This window comes from Pseudomicrostroma glucosiphilum, assembly GCF_003144135.1.
Source record: "Pseudomicrostroma glucosiphilum strain MCA 4718 unplaced genomic scaffold BCV69scaffold_8, whole genome shotgun sequence".
Taxonomy (NCBI): Eukaryota; Fungi; Basidiomycota; class Exobasidiomycetes; order Microstromatales; family Microstromataceae; genus Microstroma; species Microstroma glucosiphilum.
In genome coordinates this window covers 32,417-57,705 of record NW_020289920.1, presented here as the reverse complement: position 1 = coordinate 57,705, position 25,289 = coordinate 32,417, and the positions used below count along the sequence as shown (strand labels likewise).

At 56.8% G+C, this 25,289-nt stretch overlaps 11 protein-coding genes across 11 annotated transcripts; 5 read left to right on the top strand and 6 right to left on the bottom strand.

The window, feature by feature from the left end:
* Positions 1 to 8: 8 nt before the first annotated feature.
* On the bottom strand, positions 9 to 2,090 carry BCV69DRAFT_277509 (hypothetical protein; the record flags this gene model as incomplete). Its single annotated transcript, XM_025491156.1, has 1 exon — positions 9 to 2,090. One exon carries the CDS (start codon positions 2,088 to 2,090, stop codon positions 9 to 11), a length of 2,082 nt encoding a protein of 693 aa, XP_025347366.1.
* Positions 2,091 to 4,132: 2,042 nt separating this feature from the next.
* Positions 4,133 to 4,600, top strand: BCV69DRAFT_299351 (hypothetical protein; the record flags this gene model as incomplete). The annotated part of the gene is made up of 4 exons (XM_025494321.1): positions 4,133 to 4,144; positions 4,238 to 4,319; positions 4,409 to 4,486; positions 4,581 to 4,600. The coding sequence occupies 4 exons, from the start codon at positions 4,133 to 4,135 to the stop codon at positions 4,598 to 4,600; spliced, it is 192 nt and encodes a 63-aa protein (XP_025347365.1).
* Positions 4,601 to 4,873: 273 nt separating this feature from the next.
* On the top strand, positions 4,874 to 6,410 carry BCV69DRAFT_283083 (Ribokinase-like protein). The gene is made up of 4 exons (XM_025492581.1): positions 4,874 to 5,021; positions 5,110 to 5,157; positions 5,247 to 5,672; positions 5,768 to 6,410. The coding sequence occupies exons 1-4, from the start codon at positions 4,938 to 4,940 to the stop codon at positions 6,236 to 6,238; spliced, it is 1,029 nt and encodes a 342-aa protein (XP_025347364.1). The 5' UTR covers positions 4,874 to 4,937; the 3' UTR covers positions 6,239 to 6,410.
* Positions 6,177 to 8,943, bottom strand: BCV69DRAFT_283082 (amino acid transporter). The gene is made up of 5 exons (XM_025492580.1): positions 8,116 to 8,943; positions 7,704 to 8,028; positions 7,138 to 7,626; positions 6,796 to 7,047; positions 6,177 to 6,692 (listed from the first exon to the last, which is right to left on the bottom strand). The coding sequence occupies exons 1-5, from the start codon at positions 8,613 to 8,615 to the stop codon at positions 6,660 to 6,662; spliced, it is 1,599 nt and encodes a 532-aa protein (XP_025347363.1). The 5' UTR covers positions 8,616 to 8,943; the 3' UTR covers positions 6,177 to 6,659.
* Positions 8,944 to 9,279: 336 nt separating this feature from the next.
* BCV69DRAFT_312812 (hypothetical protein) lies at positions 9,280 to 12,015 on the bottom strand. Its single transcript, XM_025494974.1, has 2 exons — positions 11,491 to 12,015; positions 9,280 to 11,386 (listed from the first exon to the last, which is right to left on the bottom strand). Exons 1-2 carry the CDS (start codon positions 11,827 to 11,829, stop codon positions 9,560 to 9,562), a joined length of 2,166 nt encoding a protein of 721 aa, XP_025347362.1. The 5' UTR covers positions 11,830 to 12,015; the 3' UTR covers positions 9,280 to 9,559.
* Positions 12,016 to 12,284: 269 nt separating this feature from the next.
* BCV69DRAFT_293976 (Aldo/keto reductase) lies at positions 12,285 to 13,359 on the bottom strand (the record flags this gene model as incomplete). Its single annotated transcript, XM_025493855.1, has 2 exons — positions 13,220 to 13,359; positions 12,285 to 13,106 (listed from the first exon to the last, which is right to left on the bottom strand). The coding sequence occupies exons 1-2, from the start codon at positions 13,343 to 13,345 to the stop codon at positions 12,285 to 12,287; spliced, it is 948 nt and encodes a 315-aa protein (XP_025347361.1). The 5' UTR covers positions 13,346 to 13,359.
* A 265-nt stretch (positions 13,360 to 13,624) lies between these two features.
* BCV69DRAFT_270609 (NAD(P)-binding protein) lies at positions 13,625 to 15,333 on the top strand. Its single transcript, XM_025490930.1, has 2 exons — positions 13,625 to 14,166; positions 14,276 to 15,333. Exons 1-2 carry the CDS (start codon positions 14,118 to 14,120, stop codon positions 15,217 to 15,219), a joined length of 993 nt encoding a protein of 330 aa, XP_025347360.1. The 5' UTR covers positions 13,625 to 14,117; the 3' UTR covers positions 15,220 to 15,333.
* Positions 15,334 to 15,492: 159 nt separating this feature from the next.
* BCV69DRAFT_283079 (GroES-like protein) lies at positions 15,493 to 16,811 on the top strand. Its single transcript, XM_025492579.1, has 2 exons — positions 15,493 to 16,099; positions 16,180 to 16,811. The coding sequence occupies exons 1-2, from the start codon at positions 15,579 to 15,581 to the stop codon at positions 16,703 to 16,705; spliced, it is 1,047 nt and encodes a 348-aa protein (XP_025347359.1). The 5' UTR covers positions 15,493 to 15,578; the 3' UTR covers positions 16,706 to 16,811.
* Positions 16,702 to 20,047, bottom strand: BCV69DRAFT_312808 (hypothetical protein). The gene is made up of 3 exons (XM_025494973.1): positions 18,302 to 20,047; positions 16,939 to 18,227; positions 16,702 to 16,856 (listed from the first exon to the last, which is right to left on the bottom strand). Exons 1-3 carry the CDS (start codon positions 19,963 to 19,965, stop codon positions 16,789 to 16,791), a joined length of 3,021 nt encoding a protein of 1,006 aa, XP_025347358.1. The 5' UTR covers positions 19,966 to 20,047; the 3' UTR covers positions 16,702 to 16,788.
* A 139-nt stretch (positions 20,048 to 20,186) lies between these two features.
* On the top strand, positions 20,187 to 22,631 carry BCV69DRAFT_293972 (hypothetical protein). Its single transcript, XM_025493854.1, has 3 exons — positions 20,187 to 20,484; positions 20,557 to 21,284; positions 21,360 to 22,631. Exons 1-3 carry the CDS (start codon positions 20,235 to 20,237, stop codon positions 22,422 to 22,424), a joined length of 2,043 nt encoding a protein of 680 aa, XP_025347357.1. The 5' UTR covers positions 20,187 to 20,234; the 3' UTR covers positions 22,425 to 22,631.
* BCV69DRAFT_312806 (hypothetical protein) lies at positions 22,423 to 25,124 on the bottom strand (the record flags this gene model as incomplete). Its single annotated transcript, XM_025494972.1, has 5 exons — positions 22,423 to 22,654; positions 22,737 to 23,051; positions 23,135 to 23,237; positions 23,314 to 23,748; positions 23,837 to 25,124. The coding sequence occupies 5 exons, from the start codon at positions 25,122 to 25,124 to the stop codon at positions 22,627 to 22,629; spliced, it is 2,169 nt and encodes a 722-aa protein (XP_025347356.1). The 3' UTR covers positions 22,423 to 22,626.
* Between the last annotated feature and the right edge of the window lie 165 nt (positions 25,125 to 25,289).

Genomic DNA, 25,289 nt, shown 5'->3' with positions numbered 1-25,289 from the left:
TCGTGCACTCAGACCCACACGAGCTCAATGACACTGTCGTCTTCGGGCCCATCGTCGTCCTCCAGCGGTACCGTCGTAGTCTTGCCGAGCAATTTGGCGGCCAGACTCGACAGGACTCCTCCAGGAGAGGCAGCCTTTGGCTCCTCCTTCAGGTCCTCAGCAGCGAGAAGACGATCGCCCTTGCGCTGAGAAGCTGCGAGCTCGGTGCCGCTGAAAGTTTTGCCGGTCCGATACCCCTTGACTCGGGAGCCCCGCTTGATGTAGATCTCGCGGGCCCCGCGGCCGTCTCCATCCCAGGCAACTGGCAGCCCCTCGGCATCATTGTCCAGCCGGACATCTTCGAGCGTCCAAGTCTCGCGCCAATTGGGACTCGCAGCGTGCCCTTGACCCAGTGTGCGATGCGGACGTCCCTCGCGAACGCGCTGTCTTGTGGGTCCAATGGCGTGCGAGAATTGGGAATTGCCAAAGACCTTCCATGTCATTTCTGTTTTGCTGAAGTCAGGGTGCTGCGAAGGGTAGAGCGTGAGAGAGAGACCGTGCACCAAGAGGTACACATTGTCTTCCATCGTCGCCGCGCTGACGCCTGTGTGGTTTGCCAGAGTTGCTCCTCGACCTAGAAAGCGTTGTAGGAGGCATTCTGAACCGCAAACGGCTCCCGCGCGGGCGATGAGGAAAGGATCGAAGCCGGTGTGCCAAGAGGACCAGTGGTGCATCGTGGCAATCTCGCGACCACTCTCCAGCAGACCACGGATGTTATCGTGCAAGTCAGCCTGCATCAGGGACCATTCGAGAGTGAGACGGGTGTGGCTGTGTGCGTAAATGCACGCGGCTAGACGATGATCGGCTGGTCCACCGGCAGGACTGCATTCTGTCCAGTAGGGTCGAAGCTCTTCCAGAAGAGGCATACTCAAGACGAGTCCGGCACCTCCAAAGGCAATGGGACCGCTGTTGCTCTGCCTCCAATCGTCGGTCAGGGCACCAATGTAGCGCGACTCCTCCGGGTCGTACTTGTCGAGCATGGCGAGGATCTTGTTGAGGGACATCCAGAAGGTGTCGTCGTCGCCGATCATGGCCCACTGTGTCTGTCCCGGATCGGCAAAGTCGTACAGAAGAGAGGGCAGCTCGATCCAGCGTCGCAGGTAGTCTTCCTCAGGAGACTGGATGATGGTTGCGCGAATTCCCTTGTTCTGAAGAGCAGCGCGAAGCTCCTCGACTCTATTGTCGGGTGGGAGGTTGAGCACCAAGTGAAGGTTAGACCAGGCGAAAGAGTATTCGAGGTGGGGCAGGAAGCCGAAGATGCGCCCCACGTCGGAAGCCAGACCTAGAATCAAATGGTGTGGTCGAGTCCGCGTCCGCGGCACTGGGTACGTAGGCAGATGCAGCGGTTGCTTCGAAGAGGAGCACGAAGAGATGTGAGTCATGGCGGACCGGCGTGCGAGCCCAGCCTTGACGTCTTTGTGCTCTGCCCTCTTCTCCTTCTTCTTCTGCTGTTGCGCATCTTTCTCCAGAGGATTCTTCTGGCCCAGCCGTACCAGACACATGGCTTGACGCTGCCCTGTCAGCCCTGTGCAACTGTCTTTGCCTACTCCTGCCCAGCCAGGCCACTCCATCTGCTCCCATCCCTGTACGAGGACCTCGTCCAAGTTTCGAGGAACAGGATCAAACCCTTCTGGTCGCTTGAAAGAGGGTGGAGATGGTTTCGCGGTGACGAAGCGCCGTGTGTAGCTAAAGTTCGGAGTGAGATTGTAGTGAGCGGCGAAAGCTGGAGCATCCAGGTAGCAAGGAATGTCCGGATATGTTTGGTGAAGCGCAGAGTCGCTTTTGCTGGTCTCGACGCCGTACATGTAGTCATGGTGTTCCTTGTGTGCCTCGCCCGGAATGCTCTTCACCACATCCGTCCTCCAGTCGTCCTTGATTCTCCATCCCCAGCCTTTGCCGGCAGCTGCCTTCTGATTACGGGCATCATTGTAGTCCACGAATGTATCATCGCCGAGTATCCGCCAGAGGCTGAGCGGAGAAGATTTGGGGAGGAGCGAACAGACAAAAGTCAAGGCGACGAGGGCACAGAGCCCTCGCAGCATCCATCGCATGCGTGGCGGTGTGAGAATGCCCGTCTTCTCGCCATCCTCGACCTCGCTGCTGCTGCTGCTGCTGCCACTGACGACAGCCAAAGTCCTCTTGACGGGTGCAACAATCTTCTCTCCCAGAAGAAGAAACTGATCCGAAATGTTTCGGCCATGGTTTGACCGCTTAGAGAGACCGCTACTCATAGCGGGTGCTGCTAGTCGACTACGCTGATGTGCTATTTGATTCTGTACCAGTCGCTGATGGTCTCGTACCAATTCATGCTGACGACGCTGCCAATCGAGGAAAGCTGTGCGCTGGTCATGTTGATCTTCCTGACTTGTACTGAGCGACTCTCGGCTTTGATTGGCCAAGTAACCCTTCTCTAGCATTGGAGAGGATGGGCCAGACTCGTAGGTGGGCGCTGGAGAAAAGGCTCCGCGGGAAGTCGACGCCGAAGACGAGAGGTGACCGGTGGCGGTATGATGGTGAGGGGAAGAGCGGTATCTGCGAGCATAGACGTCTTCTTGAGAACTGTGACCATCTTCCGATGAAGGAACGCTACCGCCGCTGCGACTGAGTCCCATGGCCTGCCCTCCGTACTGGCAAGAGCAGGAAGAGCGACGTCCGTTGCAGGCGCAGGATGAAGACGAAGAGGTTGAAGCAGGTGACATCTTGTCGTCAACGACTGCGGGTTGGGGATGTAGCCAGCTGTCGAGGGACAAGTCACAGACTGGGAGTTATTTTGAGTACGGATGTGATGGTAGGCTAAGCAGGGCGGGGAGGATTTCGTTCGCATCCATCCTCGGGGTGGATGGATGGATGCCTTCACATCACACACACACAAGCACACACAAGCACACACACACACACAAATCAAGCCCCTCCATGGACTGCCTGCATCGGGGTTGGCGCACACCGCACTCGGCAGAGGTGCGAGTGGCTGCTGAAACTCAACGTCGATCCGCATCTTAGGAAAAATCTCATGGGCGCCCTCACAGACTCGGCAGTGGGCCTGTGTCTGCTTGCTGACGCCGAAGGCTGTGGATGGGGTCTGCCGAATGAAGGGGGGGGGAGGGCTTGAAGTAAAGACGGCCAATCTCTACTGCTTCTGCCTTGGAGCCGCCCGTTGCTATCCCGACTTGACAGGCGCGGCAGGGCACCTGTCGAACATCTTCGCCTCGGGGTCCAGGACGACGATGCGGCGCACCGCGCCCAAGGGCCACGATTGCTCCCTCCCGCGTCCAGGCACCTGGCCACCAGGCCCACGACGTCGGACCCCGACGCCACGCAAGACGGACGTGGTGCATGAAGCTGGTGGCCCTTGGTTTATCCACCCGCCTCTGCCCTGGAGACGACGAGGAGAGAGTCATCGACGCTCAGAGCTCGGGCTTTCACACTTTGCAAGCAGCCACGGCTTGGCCAATCATTTTGCCATCGCTCAAAGGTCATGGGAAAAGATGCGACTTGGCATTGGGGTCGGGTAGGCGAAGTGGGGAGGTCCGCTCGCCTCGACTCCTCCTTACGAGGGACGATCGCGGGGAAAGCAGGGGTTTGGGGCGTAAAGGCCAATGGTTGCGGCCTTCGGTGAGGTTGGTGCCGAGGACAGTAGCGAGGTGCCACTGTCAAGGTGGATACGGTCATACTGGTCTGATCAGACTGAGCCAGTAGCTCTTGCGGCACTACGCCAGTGGCGGACTTTGAGACCTCGAGTCCAAGCAGGATCTCCCGCCTCGTGCGATCGCCCCTCCGCGCTCCTCTGAGCGATCTGATTGCCGCTGAAAGAGCCTCTAGTCAGAGCCCCCTTCCGTTCCTACAACGGGCCATCCCGGGTGGCTCCTGCGTGGGAAGCATGCCCCGACGTCAGTGACACCATCTGCGCAGGCGGGCCAAAAGGGGACTGGCCGAGGTAGGTGCTGCTTATCTCCTTAGTGGAGGCGCCCTCGTCGTGATCGCTCGATCGAGGCAAAAAAAATAAGTCACGCCCGGGGGCAGTGCTCAGCACAATCTTGACTCCCAATCTGTCACTCTCTACTCACATTCAGACGTCTCTAGAAACAAATCAATCATGTCTGCTGCAGTACGTATAATGGATCGGCTGGCTGTCAATGGCCCTTGGAGTGTGACCGTGGTCTTGACGCTTATCTCAACCACCCCTCCTTGCTTTGCACAGCAACCCGCAACCAGCAGCTCCAACGAGGATGCCCTCGACAAGGCAGTCGACCAGGGCCTCAACAAGGCTGGGCATGGCCAGAGTGAGTCTAGTGAACATGGGTGGGTGTGTTTCTCCGAAAATACGCATGCTGAGCAGATCAGCTCCATCTCCACCCTACCCACCCCTTAGACCGCAACACCGTAGAGAAGATCTCTGACGGTATCCGATCCGGCTTCAAGAAGCTGACCGGAAAGGATGTTCCCGGTGGTGAGTGGCAGGCTACAGAAGGTTTGCTCTTGTGTGGATCTCTGCGTGCTGACTCGTGCGTTTGGCCGGCTCCTTTGCTTATCATGTCCTCTAGGCGACAAGAACCCCTCTTGATGTGTGCGCTGCGAAAGGGTCGTAAACAGGCATGAGAAGTGACTTCTGTAGGCATGGATTGATGTGTGTGGATCGAATACCCTCCTGCCAATTCCATATCGTATCGTTGATGATATGCATGCTTGTGTGTGTGATTGTGAGCGCCCTGCCCGCCCGCGGTTGGCTGTGCGGAAATCTCGCGTCCGAGGGGCGCACGTTGTGGCTGGGCGACGCTCCACCTCAGGAAGAAGAGGAAGAAGTCGGACATCGGCAACGAGGAGAGCCTGGGAGACTAGCCTTCACACACTCATCTCCGTACCACACATACCCTTGATCTCTAACGACGACCATTGACAACATGACTGGAAACTTCGAACTTGTAGCCATCGGCAACCCCCTCCTGGACATGCAGGTCAGGGATGGAGAGGAGGTGCTCAAGAAGGTGAGGCATGACTGGCCCCGCGCTAGCAGCATCTCATTACCTCACATCCCTACTCACACCGCTCTTGCCTTCCACGCACCACTATCAGTACGACCTCAAGGCAAACGATGCCATCCTTGCCGAGGAGAAGCACATGGTGAGCACAACAGGCAACGACTGCTCAAGTCAGATTGCGCATATACTTACCTCGCCCCTATTCCCCTTGCCCATGTGCCTCCCTCTCAGCCCATCTACAAGGAGATCGTCGACAAGTACGACGTCGCCTACGTCGCCGGTGGAGCCTCCCAGAACGCCGCTCGATGCGCCCAGTACGTCCTTCCCGAGAACTCCACTGCCTACTTTGGCTGTGTCGGTGAGGACCACCTGTCTGAGCAGCTGCGCGCCGCCAACAAGAAGGAAGGCCTTCGCTCCGTCTACCAGGTCAAGCCCGAGGTCCCCACTGGCTCCTGCGCCGTCGTCATCACTGGCCACCACCGTTCCCTCTGCACCAACCTGGGTGCGGCAGAGAAGTTTGACAAGAGTCACCTGCAGAGCGAAGAGGCACAGAAGCTCATCAAGGGAGCAAAGTACTTTTACATGGAGGGATTCTTCTTGACCCACGGCGTGGAAAGCGCCATGGTCCTCGCAAAGGAGGCCGCAGACAGGGGTGTTGTGAGTTGATGAGTCGCACCCAAGAAAAGTCACAACTGCTCTCGCTCCCGACTGACAAGCCAAGTCTCACCTCTATGCCCCTTTTCCTTTCGCAGCCCTTTGTCATCAACCTCTCGGCCCCCTTCATCCCCCAATTCTTCACTTCGCAGCTCAACGAGTTCCTCGCCTACTCCCAAATCGTCTTTGGTAACGAGACCGAAGCCGAGGCATACGCCGAGGCCTCCAACCTCGGCACAAAGGACCTTACCAAGATTGCTCAGGCCATTGCCGATGGACCCAACAAGACTGGCAAGCCTCGTCGGGTAATCATCTCGCACGGCGCAGAGGACACCGTCCTTGCCATTTCCGGCGAGTCGTCTGCAAAGACGTTCCCCACTCCTCAGATTGCCAGCGAGAACATCGTGGACACCAATGGAGCCGGAGACGCCTTTGCTGGTGGTGTTCTGGGCGCACTCATTGCCGGTAAGAGCACCGAGGAGGCCATCTCCATTGGACAGAAGTTGGGTGGAATGTGCATTGGTCAGTCTGGACCTGTGCTCAAGTTCCCAAAGGAGAAGATCTTCTAAGTAGCAGTCACGATGCATGGTAAGGGAAGAGGAGGGGGTGAATGAAGGTGGATGTACTGACGAGAAGGGAGTGCACAGAGGGTAGAGAGGTAATCGCCACCTATCATTACAAGTCTCAACGACATGACAGGACAAGGGTCAAAAAAGAGGGAGTGCAGCAGCACAATCTGGGCATTCACGCAGGTAGGGCTGTTTGTCACAACATATATACACACACACACACACGCCTCCATTTCATTCTAGTAGCTGTACAAGTACGACCAATGACGAATTGTTTCAACACAAACATTGCTACAGGAGAAAAGAGGGCGCGTGCGTGGGCTTTTGGGATCATGGAAAAAGAAGGGCTCATAGCTTGGTGGAAGAAGAGCAGAGCAGACCGCCAAAACGGGCGGCCAGTGGACTGACCCAGTCAATCGATTCACAAGCCTTCGGTCGTCGTCTCGAGGGGTCCCTGTAGAACGTCACATCAAGGAGTAGCAAGGTGAAAACCTGGTCAGCTATCCGACCCGCCAAGCGTGCACTACCTCCCGAGCAGCAGCTCTCCTCCTACTCACCCTAAACGACTTTCTCCCCCAAACCACGTAATAGAAGGCCGCAAAGGCAAAGAATCCCACGAAGACCACGCTCGCATAGTTGATACTTGCAGGATCGGTAGTCTTTGCAGTTGGGAAAGAGAAGAGGACCACACTAAAGGCAATCCAGGCAACGGTGATGCTGTTGACCACGTAGCCTACGAGGGTGCCAAAGGACCAGGGAGCGTTGGCTACTGGAGCGCGACGCTGGAAGAGTGAGAGGCCAATGGGGAGCTGCACAAAACGAGGAGTGGGACGAGGAAAGTAGAAGTCAGTAAGTTGAGAAAAACAATAGGCTCAGTATGTAGCTTGGCTTGTACTCACTGCGTAGCTGATCCCGAGACAGATGGTTGCTGCTCCCGTAAAGGCAGAGAAGGCGGCGGTGCTTCCGAGATAGATGAGTCCGAGGAGGGCAATTACTACACTCGAGAGAAGCGTAGCATTGAGGGGCAGATCCAGACCCTTGTGCACCTTGGCCCACACCGACGAGAATGGCATCCCTCCGTCCCTGCTAAATGCCCAAATTCCGCGCAGACAAACGGTCAAAGCTCCCACGCTAGCAAAGAGACCAATGACGATGATGAGGAAGAGCAGTCCAAAGCCACCGCCATTGCTTCCCGTCACTGTCTGGAACAAGGCTGGGAGGGGACCACTAGCGGCTGCAAGTATGTCATCCAGCTCGAGGGGGAGAGTGATGATCACTGGGATGATGTAGAGAAAGCCGGTCAGACTGGCTGCTAGGACTGAGCCTACCATTGCTCGGGGGACGGAGCGCTCCGGGTCGGTGACTTCCTCGCAGAGAAATGCGATAGTCTAGTAAGATGGAAGAGGGGGACTTCGTCAGCTGCCAGTGGACATAGCAAGCGCACAGGATTGGCACAGATACTTACTCCATATCCGGTCAAGACGTAAGCAGGTGTCAAGCACCCGACAAAGAAGCTCCACCCATCGGTCCAACCAGAAGCATTTTGCCAAAGGATCAGCGCATCGTATGGACTTCTCCTCGCTCCACCAGACATGGCCAAGAGGACAACGAGGATGATAATCACGCTGGCTGAGCTCCAGTAGATGGAGGCGGTATTGAGTAGTTCGAGATAGTTGCCTTTGACGCCCCAGACGTTGACCAGGAGGGAGAAGACCATGACTAGCCAGAACATTAGGATGGTCTGCCAGGCTTCAGGGACCCAGTCGTTGTCTCGGAAGAGGGAGATGGCGCTGCGGAGTGCGGGGGAGCCATCCGATCAGCATTCAGCTCCCTCTTTCGCTCGGGCCTTTTTACGCGCTCCCTCTCCCTCTACTCACGCTAAGATCAATTGAGCCTCACCAAAGATGATCGACAGAGCGAGTGTAATGTTGGCAACCATGCTCACCCATCCTGTGCAGAAACTGATCACCTTTCTATACTTCTTGGGACTAGTATAGGCAGACCAATGGTATACTCCTCCACTGGTAGGGAAAGCAGAGCATAGCTCACCCAGACTAGCGGCCATTGCGAGTGTGATGACGGAGAGGAAGAGCCATCCCCAAAAGTACGTTGCTGTCCCACCATTTCCAAGAGCGAAGAGGGCCGAAGTGGACAGACCAAAGGGGGCGGCGATGATGCTAAAAGAGAGACCCAGGACGGTGATCAGGGAGAGGTTGCGCTTCAGCTCGGGCGTGTAGCCGAATTGCTGCAGTCGCTCATCGCCGGCAATGCTGTTGCGCCCATAGGTCTCTACTTCGGCGAGAGCCTTGCCGCCGTGGAGATCCGGAGGTGTAGAGGCACCCTCTTCGGCCTTTTTGTCGGGGGAAGCGGAAGCCATGGACGGTATGTGGGGCGGATGAAGTGGAGCGTGGAGGGTGGAGAGTGGAGAGGCAGAGGATACGAGGATCTTGAGAAGGACGAGGAGGAAGAGGCTGTCTGCTCGTCTACTTCTGAGATCCTTTACGTCTTTCTACTCTGCTGGAATCCCAGATCAATCTCCCAGATCTTCCGTCTCGGCGTCGAGCCGTGTGCAGAGGTGTCCAGTCGATCTTGTCCTCCGACAAGGAGAAGCTTATCGGTGCAAAGAGGTACAAGAAAATAGCCGTGGTTACCGCTCGCCCACTTGACCTGACCTGTCTGTCCCTGCCTGCCTCCACGCCTCGCTGTGCCTTGCCCTTGCTTTCCCTTGGCACCCACCAAGAGAGCTCTTCGCAGCAAGAGCCTTATCTGTCACAGTGCCTGGCCTCAGCTTGGGCTGTAGGCCTCTCCTTCGAACCTCGGCTAAGACTCAAGACTCAGACTACTCACTTGCCCTGTGCGTGCGTGCGTGGGTGCGTGCAGCTAATCTGTGGGGGGCCACCGAACCAGGCGCGGCGAGATGCGAGATTAGCCGTCAATGGCCGCCCGGGGCGCTGCAGGGGAGGAAGCTGCTACCAGCCGCGGCTTCATTCCTCGTATCGCCTCTTGTCTCCCCCCTCGTCAGCTCTAGATGGGGTACGAAGATGAGATGCTCGAGGGGTACACGATGCATGCTAAGACTTGTGCGAGTTCAGAATGAGGTACACGCTTTCAGTAATAAAGGTAAACCTAGAAAGCTCAGATCATGGAGCAAGCAAGGGCGGCCAAAACGCTGCATATAGATCGCATCGATAGTATCCTTTTGCCTGCTCCGTGGCGTACAGTATTGGCATTTGCGAGCCGATGAAAATTGACACCCTACTGTACAGACACATCTCATCATCCGCTGCAATGTTACTTGAGCTTGCCTGCCCACACACACCGCTACTCCAATTCAAATACACCAACTTCCTCGCCGTCTTCTTCGCCTCGCCGACCATGCTCCTGATCGCTGCTCCCCGCGCCTACAAACGCAGGACTAGTCGTCGCTCCGAATGACAGAGTGCTAGTGATAGCACCGGTGCCGCTGCCCTTTTTCATGCCGCTTTGCTCTCCCGTAGTCCAGGTTCTGAGGGTACCGAGTGCGGATGGTGAGCCTGATGCCGCTAGACCAGAAGGAGAAGAGGAGGACGTCTTGCCCGCTCTGGCGCTGGAGGACGACGAGGTCAAGCCATTCGAGAGCGCCTCACGCCCAGGTCGCGAGCTGTCTGATACCTCGCCGCCCTTTTTGTCCGAGCTATCCACCGAGCTACGCTCCGAGGAAAAGTCGAAGCGGGACTGGAATCCGCCAGGAGCTCGATGTGGCAGCAGGCTCGATGGGGCCGTGGGACCGAGATCGTGCACATCCAGCGTCGAATCAGGACCTTGCGACAAGGGTGAGGATGCATTGTTGCGCAAAGAGCCAATCGGTCCAAATCCCGCATGGCTCGGAGTGGATCGTTGCGAGGGAGATAGAGTCTGGTCGCGACCAGGTGGTGCAGAGCCTTCTGGAGGCCTCGCAGAGACTTGGGACACGCCGCTGTCGCCCTGGCTCCGCTCCGGCGAAGTGAGATGCAGGCGACTCAACCCAGCGGCCAGGCCTCGAGGTAGACTTTGCCCGGGAGCGTGGCTAATAGAGGCTTGCGAGCGTAGGTCTTGAAATCGGTCGAAGCCTACTTTAACATCGGACCGTGAATTGATTCGCTGCTGGGGCGTTGGGGTCCAAGCCTTGTTGCCAACGCTGACGGACGATGGCGCCGAGACGTTAGCCAGATGGCCCCTGCTCGGTGAAGAGCTGATGCCTCCCGAAGAATCCGCGCCCGCTGTCAAGCGTTGACTATCTGACCTGCCGAGCAGTTCCTGTCCATCAAAGGGTGTGGATCGACCCGCTTGCGCCGATCCCCAAACTGCGCGCGAAGGACTCTGGTGTACACTGGTATCTTGTTCCGGTCGTCCGTCGGCAGTAGCTTCCACATTCCTGCGCCTCCTTTCCAGTTCAGCAGGCGTCAAGAGGTCGCTCAGGCTAGACGGTAGGAAGTCTTCTTCATTGTGACCGTCCTCGTCCAGATCCAACTCTTCGTGCCCTGCATACAGTCGTCCTCGTATAGAATGATCTTGAGCGGTCAGGCTGCGACTCGACGAGCTCTGTGGGATGCCGAGATAGGAAGTCTGCTCACTCATCGCTCCGCCTGGCGTATACGAAGACGGCCGCATCAAAGAGCGAATTCCTACTCTATCTGCGTCCTGACTACTAGAGAAGAAGACACTCTGACCATTGCTGAAGGGACTCGACCCAAAGGGTCCAGCCGTCGGAGGGCTGCCAACGAACCCGGGAGAAAAGCTGACATTCCGTGAAGAGAGATCTTGGGACAGCGGCGGTGGCAGCGCGGCTCCAAAAGGTGGAGCTGCAGGACCAAGATCGTCAGGCAATCCAAAAGCGAAGTCGTCTATGCGTGATGGGGCGAAAGGCATAGACGACTGTGCGCTGGTGTGGTGGATATGAGGTAGTGAAGGGACCGGTATGGATCGTTGCAGTGAGCTGTGGACATTCGACGAGGAAGGTTGCGCAAGGCGAAGATCGTGTGGGTGCGAAGGCTGCTCGTGCTGTCCTGTGATTCTGGAGCTGTTGCCCCTGTAGAAAGGCGGTTGCTGCTGATGCACTGGTCCCTGGTGTTGTCCATTCGATGCGGTCCTCGCACCTGCTTGCGCTCCTCTCTTGTTTTTGCGATCCATCTGCGACAACAAAGGTGAAGGATGTCAAGAGTGTCAGCTCACCGCTGATGGACTACCAGCTACAGGGTCTGTGGGCTTCCGGTCTCGTCCAGCAAGATACGCACGCTCAATGGCTCTCCTTCTCTGACATGAGCGAGTAGACACTTGGCTCCATATCTACAATTTCCCTTGAGAAAGTATTCACAGACAGCTTTCCCTCCAGCTGCATCAGCTCCACTACCGCCATCATTGCTGCCTGCCCCTGCTCCAGCAGGAATATGAGCAAAAGGACAGGCTTCTCCAGCTGAACATCCTCCCGCCGAGCGAAAGAACTTGCACGGCACTCGGCCAAGGGCCTCCGTCTGACGCTTTGTAAGTTTTGTATTGGCTAGCGTAGAGCCTCCGCTGCCATGTGCGCCTGCTGGCGAAGCCATGGGTTGCTTCGGTCTGTCTGTCTCTGTCATGCGGACGGTGGACACTTGTGAGGCCGCTGTCAGAGGGCACTGCCGGGCGTGTAAATGATGAGCAGTGCAGCTGTCGACCTACGGCTTGGCAGACGGGCTAGAGTCATCTGTGGCCGCTACAGGTGAAGGAGGTTGAGGAGGATCAACGAGAGGCGAAGTGATGGTAAGAGCGATACGAAGGCTACAGGAGGTGTCGGACACGGAAAGCGGCCGCCCCACGCATGCACGGGCGCCAACAGACGGACGAAGCCAGGCGCGATGGACCAGGCGCGCGTCAGCCTACAGCGTCCGGCGTCATACAAGACAAACGAGTCATCATACAGGCTCGCTGAATATGTGTCCAAGAAGGGCAGGCAGCCTGTCAGTGATGGAGATCAGACGCGATGTAGACGAGATTGAAGATACCATTGCACATCAGCCACAGGAGGACAGTCTGGTCTTCACAGCGTATCTGCTCATGGCAGCCAGGCAAACGAAGACGAGGGTGCAATTGCCTGCCACAGCGTCTCGAATGCGTCGATGAGCTGCGAAGATAGTGGTCCACCCTGACAGGCCTTGAGGCCCGCTTCCAACTGACTAGCAGTCGAAGCTCCCAAGATGATCCCGTCATTGTCTCCCAGGGCGGAGTGGTGCATGTGCCACCGAAGAGTAGCCTCAGCTAGAGGAATACTCTGCTCCTGACACTTTGCCGTCAACACTTTGAGAGGTTCCAAGACTTCAGGTCTGAGGTAGAGAGGACCAAGTTGAGCCCTCATGGCCTCGTACCGAGAACCCTTCTCCGGATTCATGATTTGATCGATGGGCTTTGCCAAGAGTCCGCCGGCTAGGGGACCCCAGGCGTAGAAAGCGACGCCGAGCTTGCGGAGACGCGGGAGGAGCTCTTTCTCCATGGTTCGATGCACTGGAGAATATGCCCCTTGATAGACACTAGGCACTGCAGAGCCAGCTTCGGCGCACAGGGTATGGAGTTCTTCGACGACTGTAGGAGAAACATTGGAAACGCCGAAGCGCTGATAGCTGCCTCTGCGATGGAGTTCAATGAAAGCCTGTGCCACTTCACTGATCGGCGTTCCAGAGTCTGGACCGTGAATGTAAAAGATGTCCACTTGGTCTTGCCGTAAGGCAGCCAGTGAGGCATCGCAATTTGCAATGACCTGGTCGTGCTGTAGAGATCCTGGACTGAAACCTGGTGCCTTGGTGGAGATCTTGAACCATTGCTGAGCACCCACCTCGCCGATGAGCTCTTCTGACCGGCCACTCGAGTACACTCTGGCCGTCTACCGGGAGAAGCATGCGGAGAGTGGATGGAGGAGGGAATGACAAAGGTCAGTCGCAGACGCTACCATGAAGCGGTGGTTCTGCATCTCGGAGGAGGTGACACGGGACTCACATCGAGCTCTTGAACTCCAAAGCGCCTACAGACGTCCAGAAGCTCTCGCATTCCAGCAGGAGTGGACAAGGTGGAGCCGCTCTGGGCGACGGAACTACCCATCAGGCCAACGATGACTTTGACCATTGTGTGTGCGTACAGCGTTGTGAGGTCTGATCAGGAGTGTTCAAGTCGTGCTACGGTCTGCATTGCGACGACTCGTTCTTCGAACTTGTCCGCTCTTCAGCTTCGTAGCATCAATAAAGACGTCAATGGGCCAGACAATTGAGTACCCCATAAGCTGACTGCCAGGCGAGGCCCCAGAAGGGCGGAGGCTGAATCGGGATGTGGCTGAAGGCGTGTGGCTTTGCGCATACACTTAAATGGGACTGAAGCGAAGGGCTGTTGGCTCCGAGAACACACATTGATGGCCATTGAGACGGTCACAAGTGCTCCAAAGCTGTCGAGGAGCATCTCACCCTGACCTTCCTGAAGCAGAACAAATCTTCGAATTATTATGAAAGCAGGAATGGGGTGACAATCAGACGAGATACAGAAGAAGGGTGGCGCAAGGCGTCGGCTGGTTGCAAGCTTCCAAAAACGATACCTTGTAGGTGAGGTAGGAAGTCGACTCGAGAGCAGCATTGCTGTAGGCTGTGTTGATACCGCCGGTCAGGGTGACATAGTCGTCTCGCTTGGCGATGTGAGATACACGTCTTGGGGACAGTATCGCGGCAGGGGAAGAACGCACCACAGGGCTCTGCCGCGAGATTAGGGCCGAGGCCGTCGGACATAGGGTCCAGCTGAGGTGGAGGTGCAATTGGTCAGACGGAAGATTCAGCCCCAGAGAGGCAATCTGGAGTCTTGTATACCTTCCCAAAGACATCATTACCTTCTTTATCCAACGACAACAATCAAAATGGCAGCAATCAACAAGGGAGACACTGTTCTGGTCACTGGTTCCACGGGTAAGTCGTTGCGTGGGACACGAGCGGTAGAGTAGCATTCAGCTAACATTCGCCCACCTCGCCTTCGTCGGCCACTATCCTACCTACTCGTGTCTCCTCGAACATACAGGCTACGTCGGTGGCCATGTGGCAAGCGATATTTTGGCTCACGGAGCTAAGATCAAGCTGGTTGTGCGCAATGAGGAGAAGGCTGCCCGCGTATACGAGGCATTGAAGAAAGTGCATGGCGCCTCTGCTGCCGACTCGATCGAGACAGTCCTGATCAAGGACTTTTCCGCTCCAAACGCTTTCGATGAAGCTTGCAAGGGTGTGCAAGGCGTCGCTCACGTTGCTTCCGACGTCACCTTCAGCGATGACCCCAAGCAAGTCATCGACCCCATTGTGAAGATCTACAAGTCTCTCCTCGAGTCCATGGCCAAGACTTCTTCGATCCGGCGCTTCGTTTTCACTTCCTCCTCGGTCGCTATTGGCTTCCCGAATGTCAATGGCAAGGAAACACGCCTGTTCGATAGCAATGGTTGGAACGACGAAGCACTAGAGCTGATCAAGGACAAGCCAACGGGATTTTCCGTCTATGGTGCCAGCAAGGTACTCTCAGAGCGAACGGTTTGGGACTTTGTCAAGGAGAAGAAGCCGCAATTTGTCGCCACGAGTGTCAACCCAAACCTCAACGTCGGTCCATTCCTGCCCGGAGTTGAGCCTTCCAGTACTGGCGGCGGGATCTTGAAGTCGGCAAAGGGAGACCAAAGCTTCCTCGAGGGGCTGGGTCCACAATTTGCCATTGATGTCCGGGACGTCGCCGAGCTCCACTCCATCGCACTGTTCAACGAAAAGGTCGGAAACGAGCGGCTGCTGGCCTTCGCCGATCGTTACACCATCAACTCGATGCTTGAGACGATCAAGGCCGTCGACCCAAATGCCCCTGTCTCTACCAAGCCCGAGTGGGGGAATGAGGACAACAGCAAGGCGGATACCAAGCGCTCGGAAGAGTTGCTTGGTCGTCCCTTCCGAACCTTGGAAGAGTCCATCCGAGACCTTCTCAGCTCTGTCTAGACTCATCTCGCACCACTAGATCTAGCGCTCTTGCGTCTCATCCCATCTCTTTCGTGCATGCCTTGTAACAATTCTTGCTGCCTCTCAACCTAATAGAACATTATTCTCATCGTCTATCTCCCTGAGATGCCGACCCTTTACAGCACCTTCACAGATTGCTGTAGAACTGAGTGCCTTATGTCCGTGCGGAGGTGGAGCACGTCATGTGGAGACGCGGGCGACTCTAATCCCCGAGACTTTTGCAGTCTTGGAGAATATTCTTCTAAGTGGAACACATAGCGCATCCCAACCTCTTCACCACGACGACGGATACGTTGAACCCATCACACACTACTCTCTATCAATCACTCATCACAACAATGTCGACTCATCGCGCTGCCGTTCATCCCGCTGCCAACAAGCCTTACGAGGTGAAGCAGGTGCCCACTCCTCAGCCCACCTCTTCCCAAGTCCTCATCCAAATTACCGCATCCGCCATCAACCCCGTCGACTGGAAGATTGCCGACGGCGGTTTCCCTGCCAAGTTCCCTGCTATTCTTGGAAGTGATGCGGCTGGTATTGTGTCCAAGGTAGGAGATGGCGTCAAGTCCCTCTCGGTGGGCGACCGAGTCTTCTTCCAGGGTACGCTAGGCAGTAGCGATGGTTGCACCTTTCAGGAGTATGCCGTCATGGAGGAGGCCCTCGTGAGCAAGACGCCCGACAATATGAACGACGGAGAGGGCAGTGGAGTTCAGCTGGCCAGCATGGCTGCCCTGGTGGGTCTATACGACAAGAGCGGTGGATTCGAGGTCAAGCCGGCTCCTTGGGATAAGGGAGGCAACGAAGCTGGAAAGGGCCAGGCTTTGGTCATCCTGGGAGGAAGCTCGAGTGTAGGACAATAGTGAGTAGGACGCAACCCACATGCTTACTTCGGCTTCGGCCTGATACTGACTCCCTGCCCTCCGTGTCAATCCTCACCAGCGCCATCCAATTTGCCCGCCTCTCCGGCTTCAGCAAGATCATCACCACCTCATCCTCCAGCCACACAGACCACCTCAAGGCTCTCGGCGCCACGGATGTAGTGGACCGCTCCTCAACTGCACAAGATTTCCTCAAGATTGCTGGTGACCTACCTATGAACGGTGTATACGACGCCATCGGTAGCGAGGAGACGCTCAAGCAGGGTACCTCAATTTTGGAGCAGAGACACAAGGGGACAGACCATGTAAGCCACTATGTCAGTGTCATTCCTCCTCGGGACGAGTTTGAGAACAATGTCACGCGCAAGGCTATTCTCGGCATGGGCTCCTCACCGGCCCTCCACCATGTGAGCCACCCCTTTGTCAAGGCCGTCTCGGGTAATGAAGGCTGGGTGGGCAAGGGTCTCTTCAAGCCCAACCGCACACAGAAGGTGGATGGAGGTCTAGAGAAGGGTCTGCAGAAGGCATTGGACCTTAACAAGAAGGGTGTGAGCGGAGTCAAGGTCTGGTTTGACCCTAGAGAGTAAATTAGCAGGAAAAGTATCAATTGTGTAAAATAGAAGTGCCGACGCATCCCCTCTCTTATAATACAAATGCGGGCCCTCGAGCACTAGGCCTCGTCAATCCACTTTGCTATTCTTCGCCAGCATTGTCCTCTTTCTGGTTCATGCCAAGGGACTGAGGGTGAGAAGAGGTGCCAGGCGGGAGCAGTCAGTCCGAACGCTCATTACCTATGGCTGGCTTTCTTTTTTGTACTCACATAGCAAAAAGTCGTGCACGGCATCTCTGACCTCATCAAGATGAACCGTTCTGTCTTCTCCTCCAACGGCAAAGTACTCCTGCTCTGCATCAGATGCCTCGCTTTCACTCTCGAGCGCAAGCGCTGCTTGTTCCGCCTCGGTTTGCTCCTCTGGACTGCCAGCCGAATTCACAAAGCCATTACGAAGGCCCGAACCCTGCTCTTCACTCAATGCTGCTGGCGGCTGGTGATCCCCGGCAAAGTAGAAGCCCGACTCGAAAGGGGTACCAGCTAGCGGCGTGGCTGGTAGAGCCGGCGCTACCCCGCCGGGGGTCTGTGCGGGTGTATGGAAGTGCGATTGTGACTGTGCGCGGGCAAAGGCTGCTCCTAGCGACAGAGGGACGACGCCGGGCCGGCGGGTAGACCTTCTGGATGTGCCTTGCCGGGTGTTGGTAGGACGTCGTGGAGGGGCGGGTGGTGCTGGCGAAGTTGGAGCAAAGTCAGCAGTTTTGACGCCGTCGGCTGCTTCAGCGCTTTCCCCTTTGGGCGAAGAATGATCGTCCGGAATTCTCGTCATCGCAGATGAAGTTCTCTCGTTGCTAGCGACCGGCGAGGTAGGATCCTGCGGCACACCGGCCACTGTACTGTTCTCTTGCTGCGAGTCTTCCTTCTCTGGATGGAGGATTCTGCCTTTTGCGGGCGCTGGTGTTGAGGATGGGGATTTGATCTGCTTCTCCTGCTTCTCGAGAGCACCACCCGCTTCAAAGGTTGCAAATTGGGAGGAGGCCCCTTGAATTTCGTTGGCTTGAGACTCCTGAGGGTTGGGCGTGGGTACCGCACTTGGCCAAAGGGTAACCTGATGGGTGTCTGGTCGAGGGTACTGTAACCGCGCAGCCATCTCATAGACGTCGGCACCTTCACTCAGTCGATCTCCTGTGTAGATGGGCACTCTTCGTTTACTACCCGCCGCCATCCTGTGGGCGAGGGTCAGATGCTGGTCATTCGAGATCTCAGCCGATCCGGTAGCGAGGTAAGTCCGACGAGGCAACCCTTCGAAACCCCAATCGGGCCCGTCTCCTCCTCGCTCGTGAGCAAGCTGGAGGGAGCAGGAGGACAGGTAGGGATTGTGGTATGCTTCTGAGGCAGGCAAGTTGCCCATGAAAGCGCTTACTGCCGTGTTGCGGAACGCCACCGAGGTACTGATGATATCTGCATCGCGATTGGTGTAGGTCGTGGCAAATAGATTCGGGCAGGTGAGAGGGCCAGCATGAGATCGTGAGATATCTCCCCAAGGCGAGAGAAGCAGAAGGCTGTACCAGATGCGGAAGAGTGGAGTCAGCCTTGTGCGAAACCAGCACAGCTCGGTACATTTCGTTAGACTTACCTCCCAGGCACTCCTGCCACCTTTTCGTCTTGCAGATACCGGCATAGCGCCAGTGCCAAATTGCCACCTGCAGAATCACCTGCAACGATGATATTGCTCTCCTTGAAGCCACAGGTTCTGACGAGGTACAGGTAGCCAGCTACTGCATCGAGTAATGCGGCAGGATAGCTTCCAATGTCAGGACGACATGGCACTGATAGTCTGTAGTCCAATGAGAGTGACCTGGTACAGCGATTGGCAAGCGTGGCCTTGGACTCCCCATTCTCGTAGAGCTGAGCCAGGTAGCGCAGCACCTCGGTATTGACCGCTGCCGTCACATCATCTTCGTGAGCAGTGCCGATCCAGTAGGCACCTCCGTGGAGGTGATAGACGACCTTCTCATCAGCACCAGCCCGCCTACCAACTCCTGAGGAGGACAGAGAATGCGAAGCTGGGGATGCATCATCACGAGGCATTGGTTCCGCAGACTGTTGCTTAGTCTCTTCTTCTTTGAGGGGTTCACCATACCAGAACCCACAGGTGCGCGTGGAGGGAATCTGCTGCGAGTCCATGGCGCGCTTGAGCTCACCACGAATGTCTTCCCCTGGAGTTGCGTCGATCCAAACGAATTTACATCGCAGCGTCTTGGAGTGAGGTACTGCTTTGCTCGTGTCTCTCGAGAGGGAAGTATGGGTGCGAAAGGTAAGACGTGTCCCGTGACGAAAGAGCCGAACCAATGTTGAGCGCTTCCACGTCCAAGTAGACCTAGCTCGCCATTGTGGTGGGATAGAGGTCAATGCGAACCAAGGCAGGAAGATGAGCCCCACCGAAAGGCCAAAGTAGACGAGGTAGAGCCACTTCCAAGGCAAGCGGGACCAGATGGGCGCCTCCTGGAGGAATTCCGACTCTTTGCCAGAGCCTTGCCCCGGGAAATGCACAGTGGGGAGAATGGACAGTCCAGGGCGGGAGATGTGCAAATCCGCAAGTCGAGTCGGCGCCAGCCTCGAGGCCAATGCTTTGGCCGTCTTAGCGGGCCCCTTTCCAGGAGTGGAGCTGCCTGTGGCCGCGGGCGTCGTCGCACCCTCTCCTGCAAGTACAGAGGGGGTGCCTGCTCCCGATACGTCCTGGGAGTAAGTGCCTGAACGTCTCCTATTCCGTGCAAAGGCGGCCCTCATTGAGTCGATCCTGGCAGGCGGACGATGACCTTCAGGCTCAGAAGCAGGCGTATTGACTCCATCTCCATCCCCCATAGACCGTCGCGCCGGCCTGCTTCTGCTTCGAGACGGGCCGCCATCCCTGCTATGACTCCTGACTGTCTCCTTGGGAGGAAAGGACCGCAGCGTTGCCGAGGTAACTCCATCTTCCCAGTCTCGTGCAGGCGCACTGGGTAGCGTGGCCCCCCTCTTTCCCACAAAGGGCAGCAAGGCGGGGCCTCCACTGCCGACGACGAGCTGGGACTCTTGACGATCTAGCTGGCTGAACTGCGGGTGAGGTCGCCCCCTCCTGCCTCGCGGAGATGCAGCAGAGTTTGAGCGACCAGCAAGGGCATCGGGACTGAAGATTACAGTCGAGGCGGGCGAGAGCATCTGCACCTGCTCAGGCGAGGAGGCTGGGAGCGATGAGGTAGGCGTCGAGGACGTCGCAGCGCCCTGGCTGGGTTCACCTCGATGATCTTCACCGGTCATGTCTGATTATGGCTGCTGTGCACAGGGTCATGGGGAGGAGGGGGAGGAGGAAGGTAGAGGAGGAGTGGTTGCCCAATGTACGATCCCGGAAGGTGACGCTAAGAAGCTTTAGTCCGCCCCGATCGGCGTCCGCATGCCGGGCAAGCCGACGCCACGCCGCCCTTTCCGCGTCGGGACCTGCAGGCGCCGATCAGGGCCAATCAATCAGGTCATCCTTCCCGCAAAGCCGTACCCACAGACCAACGGTGCAGCACTCACCAACCACAGCAATGGTTCAATACTTTGCACCGCCTAGGCCCGCATCTCACAGGCGGGCACCTTCTTCATCTGCTCTACGAGTTGCAGTCATCGGCGGTGGGCCAAGCGCGCTCGTCGCAGTAAAGACGCTCCTCGATGGCGCAGATCGCTGGGCCAGCGATGGCGTCGCAGGATCCTCAAAGGCAGCTTCTGATGGGGGACCCGCCTTTGATGTAGCAGTGGACTTGTACGAGCAGGAGGATAGAGTCGGCGGGACTTTCCGTGAGTGCTTTCTGATCCGCATATGCTCCCACTCCACCGCTTACAACGCCTTCAGTTCGTCTCAATTGCCAGGCTACCGCTCGTACCCAACATCAACGCTCGTCTCTTCTAAGCAGCTCACATCCTACTCTGACTTCCGTATGCCGCTGAGCCACACGGACCACCTGACTCTGGACGAGTACTGTGAATACTTAGAAGCCTATGTGCACCACTTCAAGCTGCCCACCCGCTCACGGAAATGGAGGATGAACACCAGAGTTGTGCAAATCAGGAGAGCCAAGGAGGGGGAAGAAGGCAATCACATCTTGACGTGGGAAGATCTCAAGACGGGAGAGAAGGGCAGCGAGTGGTACGATGCTCTAGCGCTCTGCACTGGACTGCACGTCGAAGCCAGTGTACCGGAGATCCCAGGTTTCCCGCCACTGATACAGGGAGACGTCTACAGTGACCGATTGGCCAGCAAGAGGGACACTGCCAAGAAGGTCGCCGAGCGAGTCGACGACGACTCTGCGCCATCTCAAGACAATCTTTCTGGACCCCAGTCTCGCATACTTTCTCTCCACTCGTCGCAATTCAAGGATCCACAGATCTTCAATGACCAGCGTGTCCTCATCATGGGCACAGGTGAGACAGGAATGGACATGGGATACCTGGCAGTCAAGAATGGCGCCAAGGAAATTGTCATGTGCACTAGAGGCGGCTTCTTGAGCTTCCCCGCCGTACTCAGCGATTTCGTCGTCATGGGCGTAAAGTTCGAGGGCAAGCTGCCGATCGATGGCTTGATCAGCAATTTGTTCGAGGTGAGTGTATCCAAGTGAGGCGAGACTTAGCTACAGATATCTGACATATATTTTACGTTCTCGCTGTCTTTCCAGACCGCATGGGTCCATCCTTGGGTAGCCTCTTCCCGTCTGCGCTGGTTCGTCTCAGACTTTGGTCTCAAGAGAGTCCTCTGGGTCCTCACCGGCACACAGGCAGGGTGCTCTCAGTGGGTGGGTGAGCTGCCTCCAGAGCGTCTAGGTCGAGCCTACGTCTTCCTCAACAAGTCCGCCAAGGCCATGCCTTACCTCAATCGAGGCTACAAGAAGCGCCACTGGCTTGCAGAGTCCTTTGCACGCTACTTGGACCCACCCGACTACTCGGAGGACGAGACACACATCGACCTTGCTCCATTCCCGCACCATTTGCGGGCAGACGGCGTCGTCGAATTCACTCGCAACGGTCGAAAGGAAGACCTCAGGATGAGAGGCAGAAACTTCAAGCCAGACGTTGCCATCTACGCTACTGGGTATCGGCAGTCGTTTCCCTTCCTAGCAGAGGACTACCCATTGCCCAACCAAGCAGACGTCCGTGACCTCTTCTCATCCACCGACCCATCCGTCGCCTTTCTAGGCTTCGTCAGACCAGGCGTCGGTGGTATCCCACCGATCGCCGAACTGCAATCGCAGCTCTGGACTCTCGTCTTGGCCAAGCGCATTGGTATTCCAGTCACCCCACCCCACTATCGACTTCTCCAAGCCCCCGGAGCAAGAATCACCTATGGCGTAGACCACTCTGCCTATTCTTCCCAGCTCGCACGAGACATGAAGTCAGATCCGGCGCTGCTTGCCCTCGCTCGCGAGCATGGTCTTTTCGTCCTGGCAATCTACTGTCTAGGAGCTGCCTTTACGCCCTTCTACCGTCTTCTTGGACCATGGAAGAGCGAGATTGCACCAGAGGTAGCGCGGTACGAGCTCTGGGACACGATTGAGAGGCGCGGTATCGGTGGGAATCTGATGATGGGGATCATCCCGATGATCTTCTACGGGTGGGTGAATGCAATGGCCTGGCTGCTTGAGGGAGTCTGGGTCATGGTCACTGGGAGACAGAGGGCGGGAGTGGCGAGCAAGGGTATGGGCAGGCTGGTCGAGGTGAGGGGCGCTAGAGCTGCTGAGAAATGAGACTGAGAAATGAGACTGCGCCTATAAGATGGCCGCTCGGTTCACTATGGTGACAATCTGATGAGTGAGAATGTACTGCAGCATCATACAAAGCAGACGGCGAGACTCGATTAAAGGACCAATGTACTCTATATGATTCCTGTACGCTGGCCCTGGACACCAATAGACGCTGCGGCTGCTGCTCATAGACCCCTGTGCTCCATCATCCTCGAGCACTAATGTGAGCAGGGCTGTCGAAGGCGAAGCAGAGGAGTGGACCGGTCAGTAATGCTTAGCTCCTATCCTTCCTCTAAAGCTCCTTGAGCAACTCACATCCCCTGAGTATTATAGTCCAAGTGCACATAAGCTCGTTCCACGCTGGGCAGCGTCTCTACGCAATAATTGACAATTTCCCCTAGGTCATGCGCCTGCTTCAGTGCCATTTCCACTGGCAGCACCACGTCTGCCTCGACGATGAAGTCTTCTCCTGCATAATACATTTCGCATGCAGAGATGGACTTGACCGATTTGAAGCGGGTGATGAGGTAGAGGACGCGGGCTAGCTCCGAGGGCGAGGCGCGGGCGCCGGAGAGCTTGGTGGTCATTTCGATTAGGGTGGAGAGCCATTCGGAGATGATGTAGAGCGAACTGAAGGGACGAAGGACAAGGACTGGTGAGCTACTGCGCGTCTATCGTCTCAGGCGTGTCAAGAGGTGCAACGCTCCGCTCACAGGATGATACCTCCGATGGGATCCAGTGCCGGCCAGCCTAGCTGCGCTCCGAGGAAGGGAAAGGTGAGGGAAAAAATGTTGAAGACGACGTCATTTTGCGAGTCTGAAGAGGGGCAGAGATAGGATGGACGCGAGTCAGCAAGGAACAAGAGCTGCTCATGCTGGACGATGCTTCTCACCTTGTGCCACCGCCCTCACCCCAGCGCTCTTGCTCTTGTTGTAGAGGAACCACATGATGGCCTTGACGACAATTGTCGCCAGCATGAACACGATACCAATCCAAGGTAATGCCTGACTCCCCCCTTCCGTTGGTCTTCCCATCAAGACCCCTCTTAACCTCTCACAACTCTCCACCAAGACTTGGACGAAACTGGCAATCATCAAGACGGAGAAGATGACGACTCCTAGGGGTTCAAAGTTCTTCTTGCCACGAGGGTACTTGAAGTAAGACTCGGAGGATTTGAAGGCGACGAGCTTTGAGGCGCAGAAGATGATCAGGGTCGAGAGGAGGTCCAGTGCAGAATCGACGAGGGAGGCGAGGAGGGAGACGGAGGAGGAGGAGAGGACGGCGACTGCCTTTCCTGCCAGCAGGAGGACATTGATGAACAAATTGACTGGGGGAGGAGGGAGAAGAGTATGGCACAGCCTGAGTCTTCCTACTGCGCCCTTGCCTATCATACTAGTCTTGATCTTGTGACTCACTGTTAATGGCAAATTGCACCGATTTCTCCTCGCCTTCCTCTTGCTCCTCCCACCCTGGCACAGCTCTACGCAGCTCCAGTCTGTCCCTCTCCCGCTTTCCACCCGGCGGCAAGGCTGTCAGCCGGTCCCGCTCTTCATTATCCTCCGAAGCAACGGCAGTGGTTGTGCTGCCGCTGGCTTCGGGGTGATGGCCTGCCTTCATGATGGCATCCTTCCTGACGTCCTGCTTGACTTTACGCTGCTGCCTCTGCTCACTGAGCGCTCGATCTAGCGAGCCTTCGGCAGACCCTGGTTCTGGATTTTCCACAGAAGTGATTTCTTTGCCAGCATCTGAGGTCCGTTCCCGAACAATTGCCGAGGAAGGAGTAGTCCTAGCAGTGCCTTTATTGGTACCGTATTCCCTCTTGCGACCACGATCAATCAGCCCGCTCCTCTCCCCTGCCTTCTTTTGACCAGGGCCGGCCCCCTCTGGCTCAGGTTCCGAGTCAGAGTCAAAGCCACTCTCTTCGTCGGTGTTGACGGGAGCTGTGGGGTTTGGACGCGTGAATCCCCACAGGCTGGCAAGGTTGAGAACAGAGCTCGAAGGTCTCCGTGTCCCACTCTCGAGGTCTTGGATGCTCTTCTTGAGCGGGCGGCGGCGTGGTCTCCTCCTTCGATCGGTGGGCGCATCGGCGCTGGAGGGCCCTCCCTCTGCTCCTTCTTCTTCTTCCGAGGAGTAGCCGTCGGTGTGAGATAGGTTCGAATATCCTCGGCCGCCCGAGCTGACGGCACTGGTGGAGAGGAGATGGAGGAATTGCGTGTGGGAGCGCCGGGGAGTACTGCTGGGCGTAGGGTAGGCAGGATTGCGCCTACTGCGCTTGTTCGGCTTGCCCTTGACTTGCTGTACTTCTTCGACGGTACCAAATCGCCTCATGACTTCGGCTGGAAACTGCGACTCGACGACTACGTCTGCCTGCCGCATGCCATCGAGGACGTAGTTGAGATTCTCATAGTAGGAGCGGAGAGCGTTGCGGATGGCCCGAGGCTTGCCCTGGCACTGCTCCTCAATCTGCTCTTCACTTTGACGTTGACCCTCACACCAGCCAGAGCGTGAGTCGATGAGGTCTGCTAGCAGGGTGAGGTCTGCGACAGACTCGGATGCGGCGTAGGGAAAGGCATGAGTGCCTGGATAGCCCGGAGAAGAGGAGCCGCGCTGATGACGATGATGATCCAGAGGCGGGGGAGAGGCTGAGGTGCGACCAAAGGAGGTCCCCCTACTGAGCCTCTGCGGAGAAGAGGGGAGACTCATCCTTGGACGAGGCTGCGGCAGCGAGGGTCTACGGCGGGGAGGATGGGATGAGGCGTAGAGGGGAGACGACTATCGTCGTCGTTGCTATCTCGCGCTGCAGGCAGGGCCGCCCCGAAGACAGGCGCACGCAGAGTCGAGTGGCTCAGGCACGCCGTCCCAGCCAAG

What these genes read in the sequence shown, in the direction of transcription:
- BCV69DRAFT_283083 (XM_025492581.1), top strand. Translation starts at nt 4,938, where the DNA reads ATGACTGGAAACTTCGAACTTGTAGCCATCGGCAACCCCCTCCTGGAC. An exon ending in TTGCCGAGGAGAAGCACATG is followed by an intron (nt 5,158 to 5,246) that starts GTGAGCACAACA and finishes CCTCCCTCTCAG; the next exon opens with CCCATCTACAAGGAGATCGT. An exon ending in AGGCCGCAGACAGGGGTGTT is followed by an intron (nt 5,673 to 5,767) that starts GTGAGTTGATGA and finishes TTCCTTTCGCAG; the next exon opens with CCCTTTGTCATCAACCTCTC.
- BCV69DRAFT_283082 (XM_025492580.1), bottom strand. Translation starts at nt 8,615, where the DNA reads ATGGCTTCCGCTTCCCCCGACAAAAAGGCCGAAGAGGGTGCCTCTACA. An exon ending in GAGGCTCAATTGATCTTAGC is followed by an intron (nt 8,029 to 8,115) that starts GTGAGTAGAGGG and finishes CGCACTCCGCAG; the next exon opens with CGCCATCTCCCTCTTCCGAG. An exon ending in GTCTCGGGATCAGCTACGCA is followed by an intron (nt 7,048 to 7,137) that starts GTGAGTACAAGC and finishes CGTTTTGTGCAG; the next exon opens with CTCCCCATTGGCCTCTCACT.
- BCV69DRAFT_312812 (XM_025494974.1), bottom strand. Translation starts at nt 11,829, where the DNA reads ATGACAGAGACAGACAGACCGAAGCAACCCATGGCTTCGCCAGCAGGC. An exon ending in GAGAAGGAGAGCCATTGAGC is followed by an intron (nt 11,387 to 11,490) that starts GTGCGTATCTTG and finishes TTGTTGTCGCAG; the next exon opens with ATGGATCGCAAAAACAAGAG.
- BCV69DRAFT_270609 (XM_025490930.1), top strand. Translation starts at nt 14,118, where the DNA reads ATGGCAGCAATCAACAAGGGAGACACTGTTCTGGTCACTGGTTCCACG. An exon ending in TCTGGTCACTGGTTCCACGG is followed by an intron (nt 14,167 to 14,275) that starts GTAAGTCGTTGC and finishes TCGAACATACAG; the next exon opens with GCTACGTCGGTGGCCATGTG.
- BCV69DRAFT_283079 (XM_025492579.1), top strand. Translation starts at nt 15,579, where the DNA reads ATGTCGACTCATCGCGCTGCCGTTCATCCCGCTGCCAACAAGCCTTAC. An exon ending in AGCTCGAGTGTAGGACAATA is followed by an intron (nt 16,100 to 16,179) that starts GTGAGTAGGACG and finishes AATCCTCACCAG; the next exon opens with CGCCATCCAATTTGCCCGCC.
- BCV69DRAFT_312808 (XM_025494973.1), bottom strand. Translation starts at nt 19,965, where the DNA reads ATGACCGGTGAAGATCATCGAGGTGAACCCAGCCAGGGCGCTGCGACG. An exon ending in GTGGCAGGAGTGCCTGGGAG is followed by an intron (nt 18,228 to 18,301) that starts GTAAGTCTAACG and finishes CATCTGGTACAG; the next exon opens with CCTTCTGCTTCTCTCGCCTT. An exon ending in CGTGCACGACTTTTTGCTAT is followed by an intron (nt 16,857 to 16,938) that starts GTGAGTACAAAA and finishes TCTCACCCTCAG; the next exon opens with TCCCTTGGCATGAACCAGAA.
- BCV69DRAFT_293972 (XM_025493854.1), top strand. Translation starts at nt 20,235, where the DNA reads ATGGTTCAATACTTTGCACCGCCTAGGCCCGCATCTCACAGGCGGGCA. An exon ending in TAGAGTCGGCGGGACTTTCC is followed by an intron (nt 20,485 to 20,556) that starts GTGAGTGCTTTC and finishes CTCAATTGCCAG; the next exon opens with GCTACCGCTCGTACCCAACA. An exon ending in TGATCAGCAATTTGTTCGAG is followed by an intron (nt 21,285 to 21,359) that starts GTGAGTGTATCC and finishes CTGTCTTTCCAG; the next exon opens with ACCGCATGGGTCCATCCTTG.